This window comes from Carcharhinus amblyrhynchos, chromosome 10 (assembly GCF_965287045.1).
Source record: "Carcharhinus amblyrhynchos chromosome 10, sCarAmb.v2.hapA, whole genome shotgun sequence".
NCBI lineage: Eukaryota > Metazoa > Chordata > Chondrichthyes > Carcharhiniformes > Carcharhinidae > Carcharhinus > Carcharhinus amblyrhynchos.
The window spans coordinates 73,109,756-73,136,091 of NC_137333.1; the positions used below are offsets into that span (position 1 = coordinate 73,109,756).

General features: G+C 44.2%; 1 protein-coding gene across 3 annotated transcripts in view; it reads right to left on the bottom strand.

The window, feature by feature from the left end:
• The window catches only part of sacs (sacsin molecular chaperone), a 127,520-nt gene that overhangs the window by 86,135 nt on the left and 15,049 nt on the right, over positions 1-26,336 (bottom strand). For all 3 annotated transcript variants that reach the window (XM_080197340.1, XM_080197338.1, XM_080197339.1), the window contains exon 2: positions 5,671-6,043. In XM_080197340.1, coding sequence (XP_080053466.1) covers positions 5,671-5,693 — 23 coding nt within the window. In that variant the 5' untranslated portion in view covers positions 5,694-6,043. The remainder of the gene's footprint in view (positions 1-5,670; positions 6,044-26,336) is intronic.

The window sequence follows — 26,336 nt, forward strand, 5'->3', positions numbered from 1 at the left end:
CTCCTGACCTCGTGATGGAAGAAATGTCATTGAGGAGCAGCTGAAGATGGGTGAACCCGCAAAACTACCCTGAGCAATTCCAGCACCAATGTTCTGGAGTTGAGATGATTGGCCTTCAACAACCACAATTGACCACCTTTGTGCTAGGTACAACCCCAACCAGTAGAGGGTTTTCTCCTCTTCCCCCATTGAGTACAGTTTAACCTGAGCTCCTCAGTGCCGCACTTGGTCGATTACTGCCTTAATGTCAATATCAACAATACTCACCTCATCTCTCAAAATCAACTTCTGTTCACATTTGGACAAGACTGCAATGAGATGTGGAACTGAATGTTTCTGGTGGAACCCAAATTGAGCATTAGTGCTACTTGACTGCACTGTTAACGACCCTGTTGATCACTTTATATTTCACTGGGAGCAGGCTGATAGGGAGGGAACTGCAGTGTTGGATTTATCCTGCTTTTTGTGGGCAGGATGACATACGCGGGGAATTTTCCACATTGTCAGGTAGCTGCATTGAAACAGCCGAGCTAGATGCATGGTCCGTTCTAGAGTACAGGTCCACAGTGCTACAGCTGGACTGCTGCCAGTAGCCTTTACTAGTCAGTGCATGCAGGTAATCTGCAGGATCATGGTGAACCAGTCATCAGGCTCACTTTCCTAAGTCAGGCAATACCTTCCTGCAAAGAGAATTTACAGGCCACCAACTCCTAAATTGCTCAAAATCCCAGACCACTGTGCCACCATGCCATGGGCAGTATGGTGGCACAGTGATTAACACCCCTGCCTCAAAAGGGCCAAGGGCCCGGGTTTGATTCCCAGCTTAGATTACTGTCTGTGTGGAGTTCGCACTTCCTCCCTGTGTCTGCTTGGGTTTTCTCCCACGGTCCAAAGATGTGCAAGTTAGGTGGATTGGCCATGTTAAATTGCCCCTTAGTGTCAGGGAGACTAGCTTAGGTAAATGCATGGGGTTATGGGGATAAGGCCTGAGTGGCATTGTGGTTGGTGCAGACTCAATGGGCCAAATGGCCTCCTTCTGCACTGCAGATTCTACGTCTATGTCTAAATGGTTCCAACATGGTTGGCCAAACCATGGCTAGTGAGATGCATGTGGATAAAGCCCAGCTTAAAGAATTACAGATAAAATGCAGCAGTTGTAAAGGCAGGGAGATTAATCTGAATCATTCTAACGAATGCAGATGGTTGGGGCTCTGGCTGGGTGTGTGAAGCCGCCACATCCACCGGCCTAACTCTAACTTGACTGGCCCAGCACAACTTCTGTGATTCAATGATGCAGAAGTCATGTTCCCAGTTGCTCCTGCTCCCGCAGCCTGCAAAGTGCCTTCCTGCCCTGGACTGTCTGCCTGGTGTCTCCTCGGCTGCAGGAGTCAAGATTGCCAGATCGGGGGTAAGAGCAGGTCAGAGAATGGGACGAGAGAGGCAAGGAGGCCAAGGCTGGAGTGGTGGGAAGTCTAAGAATCAGAGCATGCAACTGTCCACTCCAGCTCTCCGATATCCAGGCACAGTGGAGATATCCAGATCAGGAGGAGAGTGGAGTGGGAGGCGGGGATGAATGAATGGGTGTGAATGGGAAAGCAGAGCATGGGTGAGTGATTGGGGGTGGAGTGGCAATGGATGGCGCATTAATGTGCACCATAGTAGTAAAAATGTATCTGTAAAATTGGTCCATGTCTTGTAGCTTGAGTTATAAGAATGCAGAATAGTGTGGAACAGGGTTTTAGGGAGAGGGAGTTGGGCGATGCCCAATTGTGAAGGGTTGCTTAAGCAGGCATGCTGAGTCCGACACGCAAGTGAAAAGGCACATTCTTCCTGGATCCCACTGTATTTCACATGGGTTTAGTTGCCAGGTTTTCTGCAGCTCAGGAAACCCAGCCACCCACAGATAAATATCAAATCCTGAATAACCATGAGGCTCACAGTCTCATTCAAATATTTAAAACATCAGTCCACATCAATGGGCAGGCTGGCTTCCTGCACATCTTTCTGTCTCTGCTAAAACCAGGCTTGGACAAATTGGAGTTGGGTTTGGGTCAGAATTCATCTTTTTAACACTAAAACCTAACAGGCCCATTGTCACCCATTTTTGAGGTTAAAATTCCCCCAATGTCTTTCCCCACAAGAGATTGTAAGGCCTTCTCTCAATACCACACCCAGATTCTAAAATTAAACAAGAAGAGTGATTACCTCTCCAATGCTTATGATGGCTCAGAGATGCAGCTCTGTTCTTAATATATTCCAGAACACATCAAAAACTTAGCAGTGCTCAGGCCCATATCAATAAATTGTCTAAGTGAATCACAAGTCACCTACCAACTTCATCTCTTTCCCTAACAAATGTCTGTGATTAAATCCACTTTGCAATCTTGGTATCATATCTGACCCCAAGTTGAACTGCCATCACTAAGACCACCTATTTCCACCTCCCTTACACCTCCTGACTCTGATCCTACCTCAGCTCATCCACAGCTGAAGCTTTCATTCATGCTACATCCAGACTTGGCTATTGCAATGCACTCCTGTCTGAACTCACATTTATTGTGTTCAGACTTGAGGTCATCCAAAATTCTGTTGCACATGCCCTAACTTGCGCCACGTCTCATTCAGCCACGATTGATGTGCCCGCTGGCTTACAGTTGAGCAACTCCTCATTTCAAAGTTCTCATCCTTGTTTCCAAGTTCATAGTTGGCCTCACTCCTCCTCATCTCTGTAATCTCAGCCAGCCCCACAAGATCATTAAAAAAGTACCATGAGTAGGCCATCGACCTCTCCAATGACTATTCTGTCATTCAGTAAGAGCATTGTTGATCTGATTGGGGCCTTATGTCCACTTTCCTGCCTGTTCCCATAACCTGTAACTCCACTATCAAAAATATAACCCAGCCTTGAATAGATTCAATACTCCTGCCTCCACTACTCCCTGTGGAACAGAATTCCAAAGTTTAGAAAAAAAAATCCTCACCCCCATCTTAAATGGGAGATCCCTGATTTTCAAACTGTACCTCCTAGTTCCAGTTTCCCCATGAGGGGAGACTACCCTGTCAAACTCCGTCAGATCTTATATGTTTCAAAAAAATCACCTCATTCTTCTAAAATTCCACTGAATATAGGCTCAACCTGCCCAACCTTCCATCATAAGACAAACCTTAATCCAAGGAATCAGCCTGGTGAAACTACTGCTCCCAACGCAAGTACAATCTCTCCTATGTATGGTGACCCAGACTGCATTGTTGCAATCTCAACAATGTGCTGTAGAGCTGCAGCAAGACTTCCCTACTATTACATTCCATCACCCTAGCAAAAATAGGCCAACATTCTATTTGCCTTCTTAAATACTTGCTGTACCTGCCTGCTGATTTGTACCTTTGATTCATATACAAGGACACCACAATGCCTCTGTATGACAACACTCGGCAATCTCTCTCCATTTAAAGTAAGATACTGCTTTTCTATTCTTCCTACTAAAATGGACAACCTTACATTTTCCCACATTATGCTCCATCTGCCATTTTTTTGCCCAGTTATCACATGTCTGTCCCTTTGCAGATTCTTTGTATCCCCCTCAGTTAGGAAAACCTAGCTACCTTTCAATCACCACCAAATTTGGTTATAATATAAACTGTCTCTTCATCCAGTCATTATTACAAATCATTAATAGATGAATCCCCAGCACTGATCCCTGCAGCCCTCCACTAATTTCAGATTGTCAACCTGAAAATGATCAATTTTCCCCATTCTTCTTCCCACTAGTTAGTCAATCCTCTACTCATGCTCGATCATCACCCCAACACCATGAGCTCTCGTGCAGTAACCTTTTCTGTGGCATCTCATCGAACACCTTTTGGAAATCCAAACACACGTCTCCTGGTTCCCTTTTATCCATCCTGCTTGTTACATCCTGAACGAATTCTACTGAATTTGTTGAACACAATTTCCCATTCACAAAAGCATGTTGACTCTGTCTGATTGCATCATTCATTTTTAAATGTCCTTCTATTACCTGCTTAATAATGGATTCCACCATTTTTCCAATGACACATAGCATATGGTTCCTTCTTTCAGTCTGCCCCCTTTCTTTAATAGTTACATTTTCAGTTTTCCAATTTATTGGGACCTTTTCAGAATCTAGAGAATTTTGGAAGATTATATCTAATGCATCCAATATCTCTGCAGCCACTTAAAGATCTGAGGATGCAGGTCATCAGATCCAGGATATTTGTCATCCTTTATTCCTATTAGTCTTCCCATTACTTTTTCTCTGGTGATCCGGACTGCTTTAAGTTCCTCCCTCATTTTTGCTTCTAGATTTTCAACTGTTCTTGGGATAGTTTTTATGTCTTCTACAGTGAAGGTAGCTACAAAACACTTGTTCAAAGTCTTCATCATTTCCTTGTTTCCTATTTTTAATTGCTACTCTGTCTCACCCTCCAAAGAATTAATGTTTATTTGGGATAGAGAATCCCAAGAACAATTGAAAATTCCATACCATCGTTAACTTCCTTAGTTAACCCTGGATGATGCATCCTGCTCATTGACTGATTCTTTCTCCATGGAATATTTCTTTGAGAGTTGTGAAATGCCTCCTTAAAAGTACGCCATTCCTTCTCTACTAACTTAACTTTTAACCTCCCTAACCAGTCCACTTCAACCAATTCTGTCTGTTTCCCGTGTACTTTCCAAGATCCAAAATTCCCACTCTCAAATTGAATGCGAAATTCCAGCTTTGTATGATCATTCTTCCCTGAAGGTTCATTTACTGAGAGATTATGAATGAATCCTGTCACATTATGACACCTAAAATAGCCTGTTCTCTGGCTGGTTCCAGAATATATTATTCTAAGAAACTTTCCCAAATACACTCATTGAATTAATCCTCCAGTTTGCATTTGTTAATTTGATTTGGCCAACCTATATGAAGATCAAAATCTCCTATGCTTAATGTCTTTCTTACAGCATGGCCCAGAGAGGGGAGGCTGGTTGATCAGGCCCCTCTGTCCAGCCCCACAGCAGGAAACAACTTCATTCCTTGAGGATCTTCCTGACCATCCCATTTCTTCTTTACAGTTTTGTGTCACAAGTAGGCTTACAGTAACACTGCAATGATTTACTGTGGAAATCCCCTAGTCTCTGACATCTCTTCGGGTACACTAAGGGAGAATTTATCATCACCAATGCACCTAACCAGCATGCCTTTCAGACTGGGAGGAAACTGGGGCACCCAGAGAAAATCCACAGAGGGATTTCCTCTGATGACACAGCGGTTAGCACTGCTGCCTCATAGCGCCAGGGATCCCGGTTCGATTCCCGGCTTGGATCACTGTCTGTGCGGTGTGTACATGTTCTCCCTGTGTTTGTGTGGGTTTCCTTGCAATGAAAAAAACGTGCTGGTTAGGTGAATCGATCATGTTAAAATTCTCCTTCAGTGTACCTGAACAGGCGCCGGAGTGTGGCGACTGGGGGAATTTTCCCAGTGACTTCATTGCAGTGTTAATGTAAGCGTACTGGTGACAGTAATAAAAACCATCCTGCCGTTTCTTCCTGACCATCAGACAACCCATTCCATTTCCCGGGGTGAGGTTTATAATGGGAAGGGTCACTGTCACATATATAGTATGCATACAGACAGGAGGTGCCATCGCTTTGTCCCTTACCTCGGTGCCAGGCGGCTCTCCATCCCTGTGTGTGCCGCTCGGAGCCGGGGGCCGCAGCGGCTCTCAGTGCGCGGGGTGTCGGCCGGGGGGAAGCCGGCAGGCAGTCTCTGCAGCCATCCCGAGGTACCGTTATGTGCAGCCCTTAACTCCGCTGATCTCACCGCTCAAACCAAACCGCTCTCAACCATTCCCCCCTCCTCCTCCTCCCGCTTTTCAAATCCTTGTGCAATCACAAGAGCTTCTCTGTCCGCTTTCGCGCTTCCAGCTCAACTTCCTCGGTTCCTCATTGTGTGTGTGTGTTGGGGGAAGTGTATTTCTCTACACAATTTTCTCGTAGGTCTCACTCTGCTTCCGAAACCTTCCAAGTCCCGCACTACAAGAGAAATAAAAAAGGAAATCATTAGGAGTCAGGGGTCAGTCACTTCCTGCTACACTCATGCACGTATCTCAGCTGAATGTGTTACTAATTATAAACCTGCTTCGATTCCACTCCAGCGGGGAAAGGATTACTCAGCCTGCTGGAAGCTGGGGTCCTGCAAACCAGTGTATGTGGGCCCAATTTCCCACCTCTCTCTCCCTCAGTGTGACAGCTCCCCACCAAGTCCTGCTTAAATTCAGAATTCCAGCTCCCACTGCTGTCACATACACTGCAACATTCTCTGCAAACTGCTGTACTAATTATTCTTCAATGCTGATAGAAACAGAGAGAACAGGAGCAGGGGGAAGGCCATTCGGCCCTTCGAGCCTCCTCTGCCATTCACTGAGAGCATGACTGATCTTCCAATTCAATAACCTGATCCTGCCCCCATATTCTTTAAACCTCTTCAACACAAGTGCTATATCTGGAGGGGATTCTCCCTAAAAAGTTCTAAGTGTCAAATGTGTCTAAAAACTGGAGTAAATCCCACTGAAAAACCAGGAGTTTCAAAATGAATCACCCACTCTGTGCACTGCAGAATACACTACGTAAACCAGTCTAAAAAGCCATGGGCAGGACCTATTCCCACTGGAGAAGCCAGCAGCACAGTGGTGAGCAGGCCACTGTGCATGCACCAATCTATCAGCGCCCAGACTGGCACATGCACAGTGGCCACGCACAACCAGCCTCCCGATCGCTCACCAGCCCCAGAACACTTCATCGCCAGCCATCAACCCCATCCATGGCTGGATCGCTGGCCCTCTGAACATGCCAGCAACAGCCTCAACACTCCCCTGCCCGCAGCCCACCTCGATGTTCCCCCTCCAGGAGCCCTGGCCTCCCCTCCCCCCCACTCAGCCCGAATGCAGAATGGCAGCAGGACCACCCACTCCCAGTGATTTCCCCTCCAGAGGCCCTGCCCCAACAGGCCTTCACATTAGGCCCTGCCCCTTTGGCACTGCCTTGTGGGCAGTACTATTATGCCCCCTGGGCATTGGCATTTTATCCCTTGGACAGTCCAAGCTGGCAATGCCCAGGGAGCACCCCTCCTGGCACCTGACCCTCTGTGGGGGCCTCGATTGCCCCCCCCCCCCATCACCACAGCAGGATCAGGCCACAAGCTCCCACAAGTGGGGAGCTATACTAAGCCCTACTGGAGTGAACCACTTCTGGCCTGGGGGAGGGGGGTTGGGGTGTGGCGAGGCTAGTGGGCCTAGAGATTCCTGTCCCAGGACTGCTAATGCTATTTAAATTGTATTTAAATTAGATTCCATAATTTATGCACCTTCGTGCCAATTTCCAGCGTGGAGCTGATGGTGCCGGAAATCCAGCTGACAGAGAATCGTGGAGGCCATGACGTCCTGCAAGGAGACAACGAAACAGCCTCAAGTCTCCCGGCAGGCTGCACTACACAAGCTGGAAGGAATCCCCTCCCTCACCCCACAACTCATAAACCTTGAAACAGATTTGGGCATGGGAATTGTAGTGGACAGAACAGGACCATGCAAAGGTCCGTTGACCTTGGGGGTGATTTTCCAGTCTTGGGGTGAAGCAGCCGGATAATCCCGCCCACAATGTTTTGATAAAAAATTCTACAGACTGACCAATCTCTGGGTGAAGAAATATCTCTTCATCTCTGTCCCAAACATCTAACCTGCATCCTCAGACTTTGACCTCCAGTTCCAGATACCCAAACCATCGGGAACATCCTTTCTACATCTACCCTATCTAGTTGATTAGAATTTGATTGGTTTCTATGGGATCCCCCTCATTCTTGAACTCCATTTGATGAATTGTTCAAAGAAGAGTTAGGACTATTTGTTTTCACTGAAACCAAGGAAGTCCATGGCCAGCCTGGGCTGGACATGTTCCCGGAGGTGTCATCCCAGGATCTCCTGCTTCCTGGCCGTTAGCCATCCAACATGCTTATCCTCGTACTGTACCACTCACCTTCCCACACTAACTGGATAATAAATAGACTCTTCATCATGCAATGGGGTGATGCTTGTTTCAGAATATAAGAAATAGGAGCTGTGGAAGACCATTTCGCTCCTCGGGTCTACTCCATCATTCAGTGAGATCATGGATGTTCTGACTGTAGCCTTAACTACCCCCCACTCCCATAATTCTTACATTCCTTATCAAATACCTGTGTAACTCAACATTAAATATACTTGATGACCCAACCTTCACCACTGGTTCATGAGGAAGTGAATTTCAAACACTAAATTATTTTTTAGATAAATTCCTTCTTAGCTCTATACTAAACGAGAGTGCGTTCATGTTTAAACTGTGCCCTCTAGCTCTAGTTTCCTCCATGAGGGGAAACATTCTCTCCTTTGTGCTTCTTGCCCTGTCCCAAATGTCTAATTTGCAGGTGTAATGGTACAAAGCAAACTGAAGCACTACTTCAATACAAAACACCATTCACTCTCCAACAAGGAGATACAGTACTTTGCATGCCTGAGAGAACAGGCAGCACAGTGGCACAGGGGTTAGTGCTGCCGTCTCAAGCCAGGAATCCAGATTCAATTCCGGCCTTGAGTCACTGTCTGTGTGGAGTTTGCACATTCTCCCAGTGTCTGCGTGGATTTCCTCTGGGTGCTCCGGTTTCCTCCCACACTCCAAAGATGTGCAGGTTAGGTGGATTGGCCATGCTAAATTACCCCTTAGTGTCAGGGGACTAGCCAGGATAAATGCATGGGTTTACATGGATAAGAGCCTGGGAGGGATTGTGGTCAGTGCAGACTTGATGGAACAAATGGCCTCCTTCTGCACTGTAGGATTCTATAATTCTATAAAGCAAGATCAACACATGGAGGAGCATGTGCCAGTTTCAGCTAATGACAGAATAAAAATTGCCCAGTGGCAGAGCTCATAGTGAAATCCTGACATCCCAATCAGCTATTGTACCCTGCACCATGAAGCTCTTGTTGCCAAAACAGTGCCACCTGAGTTAACTACAGTGTTGAACCAAACAATGAAAACCATGAATTATGTGAAGTCATGTCCTTTGAAATCATGCTTGTTTACTGTGTTGTGTGAAGAGATGGAAGCCAAGTACCAGGGTTTACTCATGCACAGACAGCTGGATGGTTGTCTCAGGGAAAGGTCCTCTCTCATGTTTATGAGCTCTGGAACACACTGAAAGAGTTTCCAGCTCTGCATGAATTGCCACACAAAGATATAACATGTGATGATTCTCGATATACTAATCTTGCATATCTTCCAGAGATAGTCAGCCATCTGAATAAGCTCAATGTTAAAATGCAGGGGAAAAACAAGGAGATTCTAATTGCTGAAAAATCGACAGCATCTGTGGAGAGAGAACAGAGCCAACGTTTTGAGTCTGGATGATCCTTCATCAGAGGTCTGACAAATGATCATCCAGACTCAAAACATTGGCTCTATTCTCTCTCCACAGATGCTTTCAGACCTGCTGAGATTTTTCAGCATTTTCTGTTTCTGTTTCAAATTCCAGCATCCACAGTATTTTGCTTTGCTGACAGTGAGTGCCTTAGATGCACTTCAATGTTCCAATTCAAACTGACTCTTTGGCAGGAAAACATAGGAAGTGGGTTGACTGGGATCAGTGGGTTGATCTGGGATTAGCAAATCTTGCTGGCAAAACCATACTCAATCTCATCCCCACACATCTCAAAAACATTACAAAAGAAATTTGAATGCTACTGCCCTTCCACTAGTATGGAAAACTTTGATTGGTTACATAATCCATTTAGTTCACTTTCTTTTGAATCCTCAAAGACATTGTCATTAAAAGAACAAGAGGAATTTGCAGAGCTCAGGATGGATTGTATACTGAAACTGAGGTTTGCAAAGATGCCCCTGGACACATTTTGGTTGCTTGTGGGATAAGAATATCCAATGGTCCATAGCATATAGAGGGATCTGGGTGTCATTGTATATGATTTATAAAAGGTCAGCATGCAGATACAGCAAGTAATTAGGAAGACAAATAGAATGTTGGCCTTTACTGCAGGAGGACGGAGTGCAAAAATAGGAAGTCTTGCTACAACTTTGTAGGGCATTGGTGAGAGCACACCTAGAGTGCCGAGTGGTCGCCAACCTGTTGTATGCCACAGAACATCTTTACATGATTAAAGCATCACACTAATCGGTACTCCCACCGTTTCACACAACCTGTGTGAGTTGGTGTTCTCAACATTGACTTATGATAAAAAACAAAAAGAGGGAGCATCTGTCAGTGGAGCAAGAGCTGCGACTTGCCCCATCATCGGTTCCTCCCCTGATGAAGAGACAGTGCTCACAGAGGCAGGCATAGGTGTCACATTGTTATCAGTAAAAGGTGTTACTCAGTGTTTCCTTCATTTATGAACTTTCACATTGAGAAATGCAGCCTCAAAAAAACTGAAAACAACCAAAATTTTATATCTGATACACTTCTAAATTGTGCACATTTTCAATCAAAAATATGGGGCAGGATTTTCCGGTGCCACCAAAGATGACCTCCCCCCATTCCCCAACAGTAGGCAAACATCAGCGGATCTTCCACACGCCAATGGTGAGCTGTTGGAAAACACATCGCTGGAGGTCTGGAAAATCCTGACCATTGAAATTTGACATACGACTGGTGATGAGGCTTTCATTCGAAACTTCTTCGACTAATGAAGGTTGCATTTAATAGAGGCCTGATGTGCTTTTAGGGAACCTCAAAGATTAAAACGCTTTTTCTAGAAGGCAGTTAAGTTGAAGAAAGTAGGTGGTGTGCCTCCAAATGTTTTCATCGTATAAAGATGTGCCGTGGCATACAACAGGTTGGCAACCACTCAGCACTCTAGGTGTGATCTCACCAATGCCCTATAAAGTTGTAGCAAAAGTCCCTACTTTTGCACTCCATCCTCCTAATTTGTCTTTCTAATTACTTGCTGTATCTGCATGCTGACCTTTTATAAATCATGTACAATGACACCCAGATCCCTCTATACCGCGACATTCTATTATCTATCTCCATTTAAATAATATTCTATTTTTTATTCTTCCTGCCAGAGTGGACAACCTCACATTTCCCCCCATTATACTCCATCTGCCAAATGTTTGCCACTCACTCAATCTATAATTCCTTTCAGAATTTTTGTATCCTCCTCACAACTTGTGTTCCAATTTGTCAGCAAATTTTGCTACAATAGTCTTTTCTCCTCATGCCTAATGTTTTTATAATTAGTAAGCAAGGGTGTTAAAGGGAAAAAGGAATCATCAACCTTTTTTTTTGAATGCCCTAATAATTTTTTTCTCTCTGGTTTGCTCTTAGCAATGTCATACATTTGGACATATAGGCCAGAATTCTCCCACCTCACCCACCACTGGAATCGTACAGACAAGGGGCAGACTATGCAAAGGTTGACTGACCTCAGGCGGGATTCCCCAGTTTTGGGCGTGTGTGGCCGGATATTCCCGCCCCATAAGTAGGAGTAGCACTCAGGCATTTGACCCCTTGAGCCTGCTCCATCACTCAATGAGATCTTGGCTGGTCTGATTGTAACTCAACATTCCTCAGTATCCCAATAACTTTTCACCCCCTTGTTAATCAATAATCTATCTCACTCGGCCTTAAAAATATTTAATGATTCTGCCTCCTTTTGAGGAGGAAAGTTCCAAAGACTCATGACCCTCAGAAAAAAATCTCATTTCTGTCTTAAGTAAGCGACCCTTTTATTTTTAAACAGTGAGCCATAATCCTAGATTCTGTGACAAGAGAAATCATCCTCTCCACACCTGTTCTGTCAATACCATTCAGGATTTTAAATGTTTTGATCAAGTTGCCTCTAACCTTTTAAACTCTGATGGATACAAACCTAATCTCTCCAGCCGTTCCTCATAAGACAACCTACCCATTGTTGGTATCACCCTAGTAATCCTTTTTTGAACTGCTGCTAATGCATTTATATCTTTCCTTAAATAAGGTAACCAATACCATACAAAATACTCCAGATGTGCTTTCACCTGTACAAATGAAGCATAACATCCCTAGTTTTGTAATCAGTTCCCCTCACAATAAGCAAAAACATTCTGTTAGCTTTTCTTTTTAATTGCTTTACCTGTACATTAACCTTCTGAGATTCATTCACTAAGGCACCCAGATCCCTCTGCACCTCAAGAGCTTTGTAATCTCTCAGCATTTAAGTAATAAGCTTTATTTTTATTCTTCCTGCCCAAATGGGCAATTTCATATTTGCCCACATTATACTCCATTTACCAGATTTTTGCCCACTCACATAACCTATGTATGTCCCTTTATAGCCCTATGTGTCACCCCTACACCACAAGATTTTATTTTCTGCAATAAACTGTAATGTAGCACCATATCAAATGCCATCTGGAAATCTAAGTACAGTACATCCACCAGTTCCCCTTTATCCACAACACATGACTTCTTCAAAGAACTCCAATAAATTGGTTAAATGTGATTTCGCTTGCACAAAACCATGCTGACTCTGCCTGATTGGCTTGAATTTTTCCAACATCCTCAATAATGACTTCCAACATTTTCCCTGTGACAGATGTTGGGCTAACTGACTGGAAGTTTCCTGCTTTCTGTTTTCCTCCCTTTTTGAATGAAGGAGTAACATTTTCTATCTTCCAGTTTAATGGAATCTTCCTCAGATCTAGGGAATTTTGGAACATAAAAACCAATGCATCAACTACCTCATTAGCCACTTTTTTCAAGACATTAGGGTGAAATCCATCCCAACTGATCCCTCTGCAGAGTGGAAGTAGATTTCTGGTGCGGAACTGACAGTGCCAGAAATCTAGAACTGGAGACTCACCCAGCGGGGAGCCTGCTAAATGGCCTCTATCTGAATCTCCCAGCCCACTGCGCTACAAAAGCAGCACAGTGGGATGGGAGAATCCAATTTGTGCATCACAGACAGTTGTATATACATGAGAAAAATAATATGCCACCATGTATTAACTTGGACATCTTTTATATCACATCAGTCTAGGGTAATACTCCCAATAGCCAGATGGTGAAGGAAGAAACCAAGGCCAATCATTACTTGGAATAGATTTATTCACTGGGTGAAACATTACAGGGATATAACGCCTGACCTTACGCTACTCTTGTAGCATTAAATGTCACTTTATGCACGCTCAAGTAACCATCCAATCAATGCCCTCCACCTATATGTACTTAACGTCAATGGATACAATGAAATGATATTATTTATCTTGCCTTGGAGCCAAAGAGTCATGGTTAAGCCCCCAGTAGGCTGGCAATGCAGAGCAGGGAGAACCACATCATTTCATTGTGAATTAAACCTTGTATCAAAGACCTCTTGTTCAGGATTTAATGGACATCAATGGAAAAATAGCAGAGACCTCCCTGTGCTATAGTTAATATTCAACTGTTGACAAATACCAGAAAAACAAATTTAACTGGCCATTGAGGTCATTGTTCTTTGTGGAACTTTGTAATGCAAACTTGAATGTAACAATGGTTGCATTTCAGAATAACAAACTGAAGGTGAAGCTGTCAAGGTATCCCAAGGATGTGAAAGAACAAACATAAAGGTTGATTTTTGATCTGTAAATGTAGTTGATTTTTGATCTGTCAATACTCTGGTAATTTTAGACTGGTTGACACAGACACACAGTGTCTTCTCTCATTCTACTGTCTTCTTGTTAAAAACAACTAATTTGAATTTTAAAAATAAGGACAAAGCCTCTAATTCTAACTTGTGTTTTGTCGATAGAGTGTTAATGTTATAATTACTCATACTAATGAAGCCAATTGAGAGAAACAGAGGAACAGATGCTGGGATTTAGTCAATAGCTTGCCATTTCTGATATCAGAACCAGAGCTATGCAGCACTCATGTTCTCTCTCATTTTCCTGTTTCCCACATCGTTCCAAAGTGTCCAGGATGCAGATGTAAAACACATGTGATTCGTCAGCTGGGACAGCTCATCATTGGTGAAACCAGCCATCAGTTGACACCGCAGCAGCTACGTGTGGGTTTGTCAAACAAGGTGACCCTGCATCGTGCCTAGAGCTTTCCTGCCCAACTAACTTCCATTGTCGGGGGATTAGTGGGTAAAATACTTGGGGTTACGGGGATAAGGCTTGGGTGGGATTGTCATCGGCGCAGGCTTAATGGTGTGAATGGTTTCCTTCTGCACTGTAGGGATTCTATGATTAACATAGACTTGAGAACACCAAGTTGGCTCAGCTGTTTTTCAACCTTAAGTTTCCCTTGTAAATATTTCAATTACATTGGCTTCATTTCATTCACGTGTACATCATTGTTATTTACTGAGACTAGCTGAATCAGAGAGAGGCAAATATGGTGGCACACATTGATGGTTTCAGAGGAATTAGGGACAATTTCTTTATTATGGAAGAAACAATGTTGTGTTTTTTTGTTCACTCTTAATTAAACATTCATGTTACTGTCCAGTGTTGTACTCGTCACTCTGAGGAACTCCAAAGATGTGCAGGTTAGGTCGATTGGCCATAATAAGTGACCCATAGAATCAGAGGATTAGCAGGATAAATGTGTGGAGTTATGGGGATAGGGCCTGGATGGGAATGTTGTTGATGCAGGCTTGATGGATCAAATGGCCTCCTTCTGCATTCTAGGGACTCTATGATAACATGGCTGAACTTACAGGCTCAGCTGGCCCTCCTTTCTATGCATTACAAAGGACATTGTCTGAAAAACATTGGGGATGAACTCAAAGCCCTCTATGGAATCCGTCAGCCAACACTCTGAGATGGACCCATGTGTGGACAGTACTGACACTGCCCTTGAGGCCCCTCATTTTCTTACCTTGACTGACTGTCGTCCCACCACCACCACCTCAGATGCCAAGCTATCTGCCTGACTATATGTATTTTATCACAAATAATTTTTCCTTTAGCTAATCTCAGTTGTGGCTATGGCCCCAGATATGCCTAACATTTTGTGGGTTATGTGAAACACTCCTTCTTCCAGTCCTACTCAGATCCACTCCCGAAACTCTTTTTCGGTTAAATCAATGACTCTTCTGATACCCTGTCACGCTCTCGCCTAGTGATCCTGTTAGCTTAAGGTTTCCGAATTCCATCTCTCTCTCATCTTTACATAATCTCCAACACTTCCCTTCCCTTCCTTGACCTCTCTGTCTCCATTCCTGATGATAGACTGACCACCTATATTCATAATAAACCTAACAATTCCTGCAGCTACCTCGACTACAGCTCCTTAAACGCTGCTCTGTCCCATTCTCCTAGTTTCTCTGCCTCTGTTATGATGACGTCTTCTTCAAAAATGGTGCTTCTGACATGTCTGTTCTTTCCCTTAACCAAAGTTTCGCCCCCTTCATAGTAGTTAATGGAGAACTTGACCAGATTCGGTACATTTCCTCCATGTCTGCCCTCACTCCTTCACCTCCCTCTCAGAACCATGACAGGGTTCCCCCTTGTCCTCACCTTCCACATCCTTTACATTCAAAACATCATCTTGTACCATTTCCATCAATTCCAGCATGACAATACCATGAAACACATCTTCCCCTCATCCCTCCGTCAGCATTCCACAGGGACCACTCCCTCTGTGATACCCTGGTCCACTCCTCCATCATGCCCACCTCCCCATTCTCTTCCCACTGCACCTACCCTTGCAATTGCAAAAGATGTAACACTTGTCCCCTTTACCTCCTCACCACTCAATGCCCCAAACACTCCTTTTGAGTTAAGCAGCATTTCACTTTCACTTCCTTCAATTTGGTCTACTGTATTGACTGCTCCCAATGTGATCTCCTCTACACAGGAAAGACTAAATGCAGATTTGGTGACCATTGTGAGGAACAAGTTCATTTAGATTTTGACCTACTTCTTCCATTTCAAAACCCTCCTTTCTTATTATTAAAATATCTCATAAATGTATTGCCTCAGTGCAAAACACCTCTCATCCCCCTCTCACATCAGGGCATCAGTACAGCCTGTACAGTGATGTTAGTTGAGTATGGGACAGAGCCGAGTGTACCAGCGAGCATGGAAACAGCTCCTAACCTGTACCTTTTACATGTAGGTGCAAATAGTTCTCGGAATCAATGAAGTCATACAGTTATGCACAATTACAAAAACTTCTGACCCACCAAATTGTATCCAACACCTTACAAGTGTTAGCATTTAATTGGAAAAACCCAAGATCTTGCAAAAAATGCCAAGATAATCAAAATACTGGAAGACTGAGAAAAATAATTCAACAAAGCAGTCTGACCTGAAGAAAAGCTCCAGGAGCAGAGGCGCAAAAGAAAAATCACCTGAAAAAAGCTTCAAAGAAAGGCCTGGAAGCTGAGGACAGAAATTTGTAAGCCCATAGAGTAACACATGGGGTGTGAGCTTGGTCCAAAACAAAACAAAATAATCTGGGAGAACTGCAACTTCTAAACTCAGCTAAGAGCAAGCAAAAGCCAGGAAAGAACACGTTTGAGACTTTGAAATAAAACGCCTAGCAAGAGAACTTGTTGAAGAATTATTTTTTAAATAAAGCACAATCGCCACTGTTGCAGAGCTCAGCAAAATTGCACGTACAAAAAAATCCCGTTATCTCCAAGTGAATGGCAACACCACCTTGCAATTCAGAAAGCTCTCAAACTAGCACCTACAATTTAAAAATGTAAGAAATAGGAGAAGAAAGATTCCAACCAGAACTGAGTGCCCAGGTGAATTGTCAAACTTATATAGAGGTTCTGCGGATAACTCAAACAAAACTCAACTTACCAAAGCGATTGTTGAGATAAATGAAAAAAAATTATAAGCTCAAAAACAACTGGAAAAGAAGAAATATCTCAAACATTTGGGTAAAATTGTACAAACAAGTGGGAGCAAGGGAATATTTTTGAAATGGAAACTTCTACCACATGACGACAGAAGGGCGACACAGTGATTAGCACTGCTGCCTCACAGCGCCAGGAACCCGGATTCAATTCTGGCCTTGGGTCACTGTCTGTGTGGAGTTTGAACATTGTCCCCATGTCTGCATGGGTTCCTAGTGCTCCAGATTCTTCCCATAGTCAAAGATGCGTGGTTTAGGTTGATTAGCCATGCCCAATTAGTGTCAGGGAGATTAGCAAAGTAAATATGTGGGGTTATGGGGATAGGAACTGGGTGGAATTGTTGTCAGTGCAGGATTAATGGGCCGACTTGCCCCTTTCTGCAAACCAAACCAAACTAACCTAGAGAACCAGCAGCAACAGAGCCCACCACTCCTCTAACAGCCATCAAAATGAGGTATGGAAGGGTTATAAGGCCTCCAGACCACCTGAACCTTTGAATCTACGGATCTGAAGCGGATACTGATGATGTAATATTGGCAATGTAAGACATTAGGTAAACTAATCATTTGAAAATGCATTGGATAAAGACTTGGGGGATGGTGTTGTATAAGGGTCTGGCACATATAGAGTTAATGTGAGTCTGAGTACAATACAACCCACAGCACGATGTAAGAGACCACATGATCCACACCCGGAGTCAGTCTTGGGTTGGACAGAGCAGTGTGTACCAGTAAGCAAGGAGGCAGCTTCTAGCTGTATTCTTCATTGTATATTTGTAAACAGTTCTAAGAATCAATAAAGAGTTATAGTCATAGGATTATAGAGCTTTACAGCACAAGAAAAGGTCCTACAGCCCACTGTGTCTGTGCCAACCGTCAAGCACCTATCTATTCTAACCCCATTTCTACACTTGATCAGTAGGCTTGTTAGCTTATGATTAGTCTATGTATGATTATGAAGACTTCTTCAGACCTACTGAACCATATACAACATCCCTCAACAGGCGTGGGGGAGGGGACTGTTTGCAACAGAGGCAGCTGACTGGATGGTCTTGATCTCTGTGACAGGGAAGCCTGCGAGCTCCTCACAAATGTTGAGAGATGAAAAAGGAGGGGCTGGGGAAGTGATTTATGGAGATGGTTGCCTACAATCACTGCCAAAAGAATTCTTGGCACAGCTTCTTGCAAATAATCGTCAAAATAATTTATAGTGTGCTTTCTATTTTATGGCACTGCGGTGTACTTCCAGCGTGAGGTGATATTAGAATCAAAATATCAGAGGCGGAAACTTCCCATCTTTTCTCAGAATGGGAGTGACAAAACCGATGTATAAATCTCCAACTGCACAGGCAAAAATCCTCCCCGGATTCTCCGGCACTCAGTGCACGGAGAATCTGGGGGCACGGTTTCTACCATCACTCTGGCGGGGCGGGGCTCTGATAGAACTGGCAAGGCCAGCTCCACAGGGATTGGGTGTCATCTTTAAAGGGCACCCCAATCAATGTTAGATATAAACTTCCTCCAGTTTCCCCCTGCCCCCGACCCACATACATGGGCAGCACCCCCACAGATATCGGTGCAAACCCCGTCATTCCACAGAGGCACAACCCCGGGTCAACCACTCTCCCCCCACCACCACAAACATTGGGTCACCCCATATAAAGGTACCATCCCCCCCAGCCAATGGGACTTCCCAGAGGATCTGCCCTGGCAGTGCCAGGCTAGCACTGCCAGGGGACAGTGCTGGAACACTCATAAGAACAGAAGAAATAGGAGCAGGAGTAGGCCATCTGGCCCTTCGAGCCTGCCCCGCCATTCACTAAGATCATGGCTGATCTGTTGTGGCTCAGTTCCACATTCCCGCCCTCTCCCCATAACCCTTAATCCCCTCGCTTATCAAAAACCCATCAACCCGCGTCTTAAAAATATTTAGCTAAGAACATAAGAATGTCCCTCTCCCCCTCCCAGGACCGATGCATACCTTTGCTCCCCTGGCAGATTCTCAACTACTTGAGTTTTTAAAAACTTACAAACCTTGCTGACGTGGCATCGTGTTGGTGAGATATGAATATTAAGTGAAGGAGGAACATATTTCTGGGAGGGTGGGGGAGTGGCCTTTAATTTCTTGTTGGCAAGTGTGAGGTTATCCACTTTGGTAGGAATAATGGTAGGAAGGACTATTACTTACAGGGCGAAAAGCTGCAGCATGCTACGGTGCAGAGGGACCTGGGGGTCCTTGTGCACGAGTCGCAAAAACCCAGCCGACAGGTGCAGCAGGTGGTCAGGAAGGCAAATGGGATGCTGGCCTTCATAGCGAGGGGGATTGAATATAAAAGTAGGGAGGTCTTGCTGCAGCTGTATAGGGCACTGGTGAGGCCTCAGCTGGAGTACTGTGTGCAGTTTTGGTCGCTGCACTTACGCAAGGATATTTTGGCCTTGGAGGGAGTGCAGAGGAGGTTCACTAGGCTGATACCGGAGTTGAGGGGGTTGAGCTATGAGGAGAGGCTGAATAGACTGGGTCTGTACTCGTTAGAGTTTAGAAGGATGAGAAGAGATCTCATTGAGACGTATAAGATGATGAAAGGGATGGATAGGGTAGAGGTGGAGAGATTCTTCCCGCTCAGAAAGGACAGCAGGGCTAGAGCGCACAGCCTCAAGATAAGGGGGGAAGCAGTTTAGAACAGAGTTGAGGAGGAACTTCTTCACTCGAAGGGTGGTGAATCTCTGGAATTCTCTGCCCATTGAAGTGGTGGAGGCTGCCTCGCTAAATATATTTAAGACGCGGGTAGATAGGTTTTTGGTAGGCAAGGGGATTAAGGGTTATGGGGAGAGGGCGGGAATGTGGAACTGAGCCACAACAGATCAGCCATGATCTTATTGAATGGCGGGGCAGGCTCGAAAGGCTAGATGGCCTAACCCTGCTCCTATTTCTTATGTTCTTAAATGAGGTTCCTACATTATGAAACCGGCAAAAGGGGTGGGGGGGGAAAGAAAAAACATCAGGAAATGAGATCTTGCCAGTGAAATTCTTGTTTTCCGACTGTCATGTCACCATTTACGCTGAGGGTTAATGCAGACTCAAAATCATCCCCAAAACATACTGCCTAACCAGCAATTTATTTCAATGCAAATATCTCATGTGCTCAAACAACGTGCATATTTGCAAACTTACATAAACCATGAACCCAGGTAGATTCACAGTACATTGGATGTAGGTTGATTGGCCGTACCAAACTGCCCCTAGTGTCGGGGGATTAGCAGAGTAAACATGTAGGGTTACAGGAATAGGACCTGGATGGAAGTGTGGTCGGTGCAGACTCGATGGACCGAATGGCCTCCTTTTGCACTGTAGGGATTCTATGATACATGCAAAATTGTGTAAAAAATTAAATCTGTTGAGGAGAAGAGGTCATTCTTAAACGGACAGCAAATTGAATTTTTACTGTATTTTATTTTCTGCTGATTTTGTGGTCAATATTCCAAATTATCTTCATCTCTTGAACTTCATCCAGTAAAAAAGGTTCTAACATTTCCCAGATCAAATGAGTTAACTGAGTACAATTTACACAGCATACCTGCACACAGAACCACATCCAGACAATAGGCAACAGGATTGCACTGTAAGCTGATATTCAGTGCATTGTGTTGTGCAGTACAAGAATTGGATGACCTTCTAGTCTCAGCTGCAGTGCAAGAGGATTTACTGGATAAAAATTCCGAAATATTTAATAGGGAGAAAAGAAAGAAAATCGACAAGCAGGTGACCTGGGCTGCAATGGCTGGGCAGTTAGCCAATTGCTTGCCAAAGTGGTGCAGGGAAAAACAGGCATTAAAAACATGGAAAATTCCAAAAAAAATTAAAAATCTATCTAAACCTTAACATTAAAAAAAAGTTAATGTTTATTTCAAAAACTTACAACTTAGATGTACATGATGTTTCTAATATAGAACTAGTTCTCAAGTCAATCACACAGGGGCTTAAGGAAAATACTTTCAGCCGTGACTTATGATGGAGTCGGATTATATAAACACTACAGTACAGAAGGAGGCCATTCGGATCATCAAGTCTGCACCGAAAATAATCCCACTCCAGGTCCTATCCACACATTTACCCTGTTAATCCATCTAACCTGCACATCCCAGGACACTAAGGGGCAATTTAGCGTGGTCAATGCACCTAACCCGCGCATCTTTGGACTGTGGGAGGAAACCAGAGCACCCGGAGGAAACCCACACAGACATGGGGAGAACATGCAAACTCCACACAGACATTGACCCAAACCGGGAATTGAACCCAGGCCCCCGGAGCTGTCAGGCAACAGTGCTAAATCACTGTGCCATCCCAACTGTCACTCCACTCAAAATTACTTACCTGGAAATCCAGGCTGTCTCAGGTCATGCAATGTGGGTACAGTACAGCATGCTCCCAGGACCTACAGTCAAGGATTGTGGAATTACAGGTAAGTAAATCATGCTTCCTTTTTCACAGGGGCAGCTGTAAAATAGGATTTGTGAGATCAGGGGTGAGAAGTGCAAGGAGGTTGATCTGGACTTGGCAGAGGTGGGAGTCGGGCAAGTTGAAAGTTGGGTTTGGGAGTGGGGGGGGGGGGGTGAAAGGGTCGGAAGTCTGGTCTGGAGTCAACAGTTAGGTGTCGAGGGGGTAGGGGAATCCCAAGGGAGGTACTGGAGGGACAGGGTGATGCCCATTGGGCATCAGTGTGTTGTGGCAAAGTCCTCTGTGGAGTTGGATGGGTCTGTACAATAGTTACCCAGAAACTAGAGACAGTTTTAATGATTCCAACATCATCTGGGTGACTTTTGATGTAATGCAGCTGCAATCATCCAAAGTTAGCAATGTAAGTGGCAGTTTGAACTTCCCTGACAATTGCCATGCAGTCCTTTCCTGGGAAACTCCGGATGGATGACGTTTCCCAGCAGATCTTTGGGGTACCTCCCAGATACACTGCCCTGGAGCTCAGAAATTACAGCCCTTCCTGTTCAAGCCCATTATACATTATTCCTCGGTCATGCATAAAATGTAAATATATAATCCTGACCTCGGGATAAAATAATCCTTGCTTTTCTCTTTGTAAAACCAGCACACAATTACATCTACCCGTTGCCAAAAGCATCAGCACACTTTAGAAATTTAGCTGCTTCAGTATAAAAGATGTGGTGTTTTGTATTGTCCTTTTTATTGATTTATTGAATGAATAATAAAGTGGGACAACGGTACAAAAATGTGCTGATTATGTTCATTTAATCTGCAGTTTACTGACAGTCTAATCAAAGTACAATGTCTTGGCTGTGAATTAAGCCAAAAAACAGTGAAGATTACTTGCGTTGTGCGGTTGGTATTGGCTGCATTCTAAATGCACGGCACAAATGAAACATTCCAACATTCTTGGCCTGGCCGTGTTCTCATTAACAATGTTCAAGGAGGTTAAGAAAATATGGCAACATAAAATACAGAGTTAAATCAATCAGAACCAAAGGTACAGACAAATGCAATCAAAATGTTGGGGATCAGTATGTTGTGGCAAAGTCCTGTGGGGGGTTGGATAGGTCTGCACAATAGTTACCCAGAAACCAGAGGCAGTTTTAATTATTCCAACATTTTCCGGGTACACAGAAACATACATACAAGATACAAGTAGGAGTAGGCCATTTGGCACTTTGAGCCTGCCCCACCATTCATTTTGATCATGGCTGATCATCAAATTCAATATTCTGAACCCCCTTCCTCCCATATCCCTTGATCCTTTTAGCCCTAAGAATTATATCTAATTCCTTCTTGAGATCACACACCGTTTTTGGCCTCAGCTATTTTCTGTGGTAGCGAGTTCCACAGATTCCCCACCCTTTGGGTGAAGAAATTTCTCCTCACCTCGCTCCTCAAAGGTTTACTCCTTATCCTCAAACTATGACCCCTAGTTCTGGACTCCCTCACCATTGGGAGCACTCTTCCTGAATCTACCCTGTTTAATCATGTTAGAATTTAATACGTTTCCATGAGATCCATGGGGAATGCCACCTTTCATATTGCCTATCAAGTAATTGTTACATAGGAACATAAGAACTAGGAGCAGGAGTAGTCCATCTGGCCCTTCGAGCCTGCTCCGCCATTCAATAAGATCATGGCTGATTTTTTTGTGGAGTCAGCTCCACTTACCCGCCTGCTCACCATAATCCTTAATTCCTTCACTGTTCAAACTTTTATGTATCTTTGCCTTAAAAACATTCAATGAGATAGCCTCAATTGCTTCACTGGGCAGAGAATTCCACAGATTCACAACCCTTTGTGTGAAGGAGTTCCTCCTCAACTCGGTCCTAAATCTGCTTCCTCTTATTCTCAGGCCATGCCCCCTAGTTCTAGTTTCACCCACCAGCAGAAACAACTTCCCTGCTTCTATTTATCTATTCCCTTCATAATCTTATCTGTTTCTATAAGATCTCCCCTCATTCTTCTGAATTCCAATGAGTATAGCCCTAGTCTACTCAGTCTCTCCTCATAAGCCAACCCTCAACTCCAGAATCAACCTAATGAATCTCCTCTGCACCCCCTCCAGTGCCAGTATATCCTTTCTCAAGTAAGGAGACCAAAACTGTACACAGTACTCCAAGTGTGGCTTGGCTTCACCAGCACCTTATACAGTTGCAATATAACCTCACTGTTTTTAAACTCTATCCCTCTAGCAATGAAGGACAAAATTCCATTTGCCTTCTTAATTACCTGCTGCATTTGCAAACCAACTCTGATTTTTTTTTTATCCTGAGGATGTGAACAATAATGGGAAGGCTAGCTTTTTTTGCCCATCCAAATTGCCCTTGACAAGGTGTTGGTGAGCCACCTTCTTGAACCGCTGCAGTCTTTGTGGTGTAGGTATACTCACGGTGCTGTTAGAGAGATAGGCTATCCAATGTGAGCGTACAGGCAAGTTTACAAGGTCAATACTTTCTGCCATCCCCGATTTGCTAAGTGTCTTAACAACCTCAAATATAACACAATTTTCACACCCCAATATACATCAAACTTCAAGTTTATTTTTGATGAATTCATTTGTCATCCATATTCATATACGTGTCAATAACTCAAAAGCCTGGACACTCAAATGAGATTTTAAATAATCAGAACTACCGTCACAGGCAGATTCCCTTAACACACTTTAACAAAGGCCATGCGGACCAGCTGGCAGGGGTATTTGCAGACATTGTTAACTTCTCATTACATCAATCTGGGGTCCCTATCTGCTTCAGAAAGATGACTATCATCCCAGTACCAAAGAAAAGCCAAGCAATGTGCCTCAATAACTATCATCTGGTGGCTCTGACATCCATCATTATGAAGTGTTTCGAAAGGTTAGTCATTGCACAAATTAATTCCGGGCACCCAGATTGCCTCAATAGGTCCACACTGGACACCATCTCCCTGGCTTTACACTCAGTCCTGGAACATCTACCTACAAAAACACCCATGTCAGACTCCTGTTTATCAACTACAGCTCAGCCTTCAACATCATTATTCTATCAAAACTCATCTCCAACTTCGTGGCGAGGGGCTCGGCTCCTCCCATCTGCAACTGGATCCCAGACTTCTTAACTCACAGACCACAATCAGTAAGGATAGGCAATGACACCTCCTATACAGTCATCCCCAACACCAGTGCCCCACAGCCCCTTACACACCAATGACTGTGTGACCAAATTCCCCTCCAACTCGATTTTCAAGTTTGCTGACGACACCGTCAGTGGGTTGGGTCTCAAACAATGATGAGACAGAGTACAGGAATGAGATAGAGAATCTGGTGAACTGCTGCGACGACAATAATCTCTCCCTCAATGTCAACAAAATGGAGGAGATATAGTCATTGACTTCAGGAAGTGTAGTGGAGGCCAAGTCCCTTATCTACGTCAATGAGGACAAAGTGGGAACGGTCGAGAGCTTCAAGTTTCTAAGGTGTCCAGATCACCAACAACTTGTCCTTGTCCTCCCATGCCAATGTTAAGAAAGCCCACCAATGCCTCTACTTTCTCAGAAGACTATGGAAATTTGGCATGTCAGCTATGACTTCACCAACTTTTATAGATGCGCCATAGAAAGCATTCTTTCTGGTTGTATTACAGCTTGGTGTGGCCCCTGCTCTGTACAAGCCTGCAAAAACTACAAAGGGTGTGAACGAAGCCCAGTCCATCATGCAAACCAGCCACCCATCCATTGACACTATCTATATTTCATATTGCCTCGGAAAAGCAGCCAGCATAATCAAGGACCCCACACACCCCAGACACACTCTCTTCTGCCTTCTTCTGTCAAGAAAAAGGTACAAAAGTCTGAGGACACGTACCAACCGATTCAAGAACAGCTTCTTTCCTGCTGTTGTCAGACTTTTGAATGGACCTACCTCATATTAAGCTGATCTTTCTCTACACCCTATCTATGACTGTAACATTACATTCTGCACTCTCTCATTTCCTTCTGAATGAACGGTATGCTTTGTCTCTATAGAGTGCAAGAAACAATACTTTTCACTGTATACTGATACATGTGACAATAATAAATCAGATCAAATATTCATCAGCCGTAATTGCTAAAACAGATTATCTGGTCATTGACCTCACTGCTGTTTGTTGGGGCTTGCTGAGGAAGGCTTGCCATGTTTCCCAACATTCTAACCATATTTTGAAAGTACCTCTTTGGTTATAAGGTCTCCTGAGATAATGGCAGACGCTACATAAATGCAAGTACATTCTCTATTTTCTTCCCTGAAAATAAATACTAAACTATAATTTTTACTTAATAATAAGTGGCATCTTTTCCCAGTGGTAACAGCAGCACTCTTACCCCTAAAGCAGAAGACCATGGAATAAGTTTCAGTTTGACCATCTAATCAGTAATATGCCTGAACAGTATTGTTAGATCTCATTCTATTTTCACCCCACTGAAATCAATGAGACTGCCTAAATCTATTTCATAGCTTTCTCAGAGTTGAGACTTCCATCTCATCAGACTCAGCTGAAGGGCGGCACGGAGGCACAGTGGTTAGCACTGCTGCCTCACAGCACCAGGGACCTGGATTTTATTCCCAGCTTGGGTCACTGTCTGTGCGGAGTCTACACGTTCTCCCCATGTCTGGGTGGGTTTCCTCCAGGTGCTCCGGTTTCCTCCTGCAGTTCAAAAGATGTGCTGGTTAGGTGTATTGGCCATGCTAAATTCTCCCTCGGTGTACCTGAAGAGGCACCAGAGTGTGGCAACTAGGGGATTTTCACAGTAACTTATTGACAATATTAATGTAAGCTCACTTGTGCCTAATAAATAAACTTTATACTTAATGGATTGGATCCTGGAGCTCAAAGATGAAAGATGTTTGCGGGGGCCGGGGGGGGGGGGGGGGGGGGGGGGGTTCCCTCAGAGAAGCTGCCACTCCGACAATCTAACTTGTCCAGAAG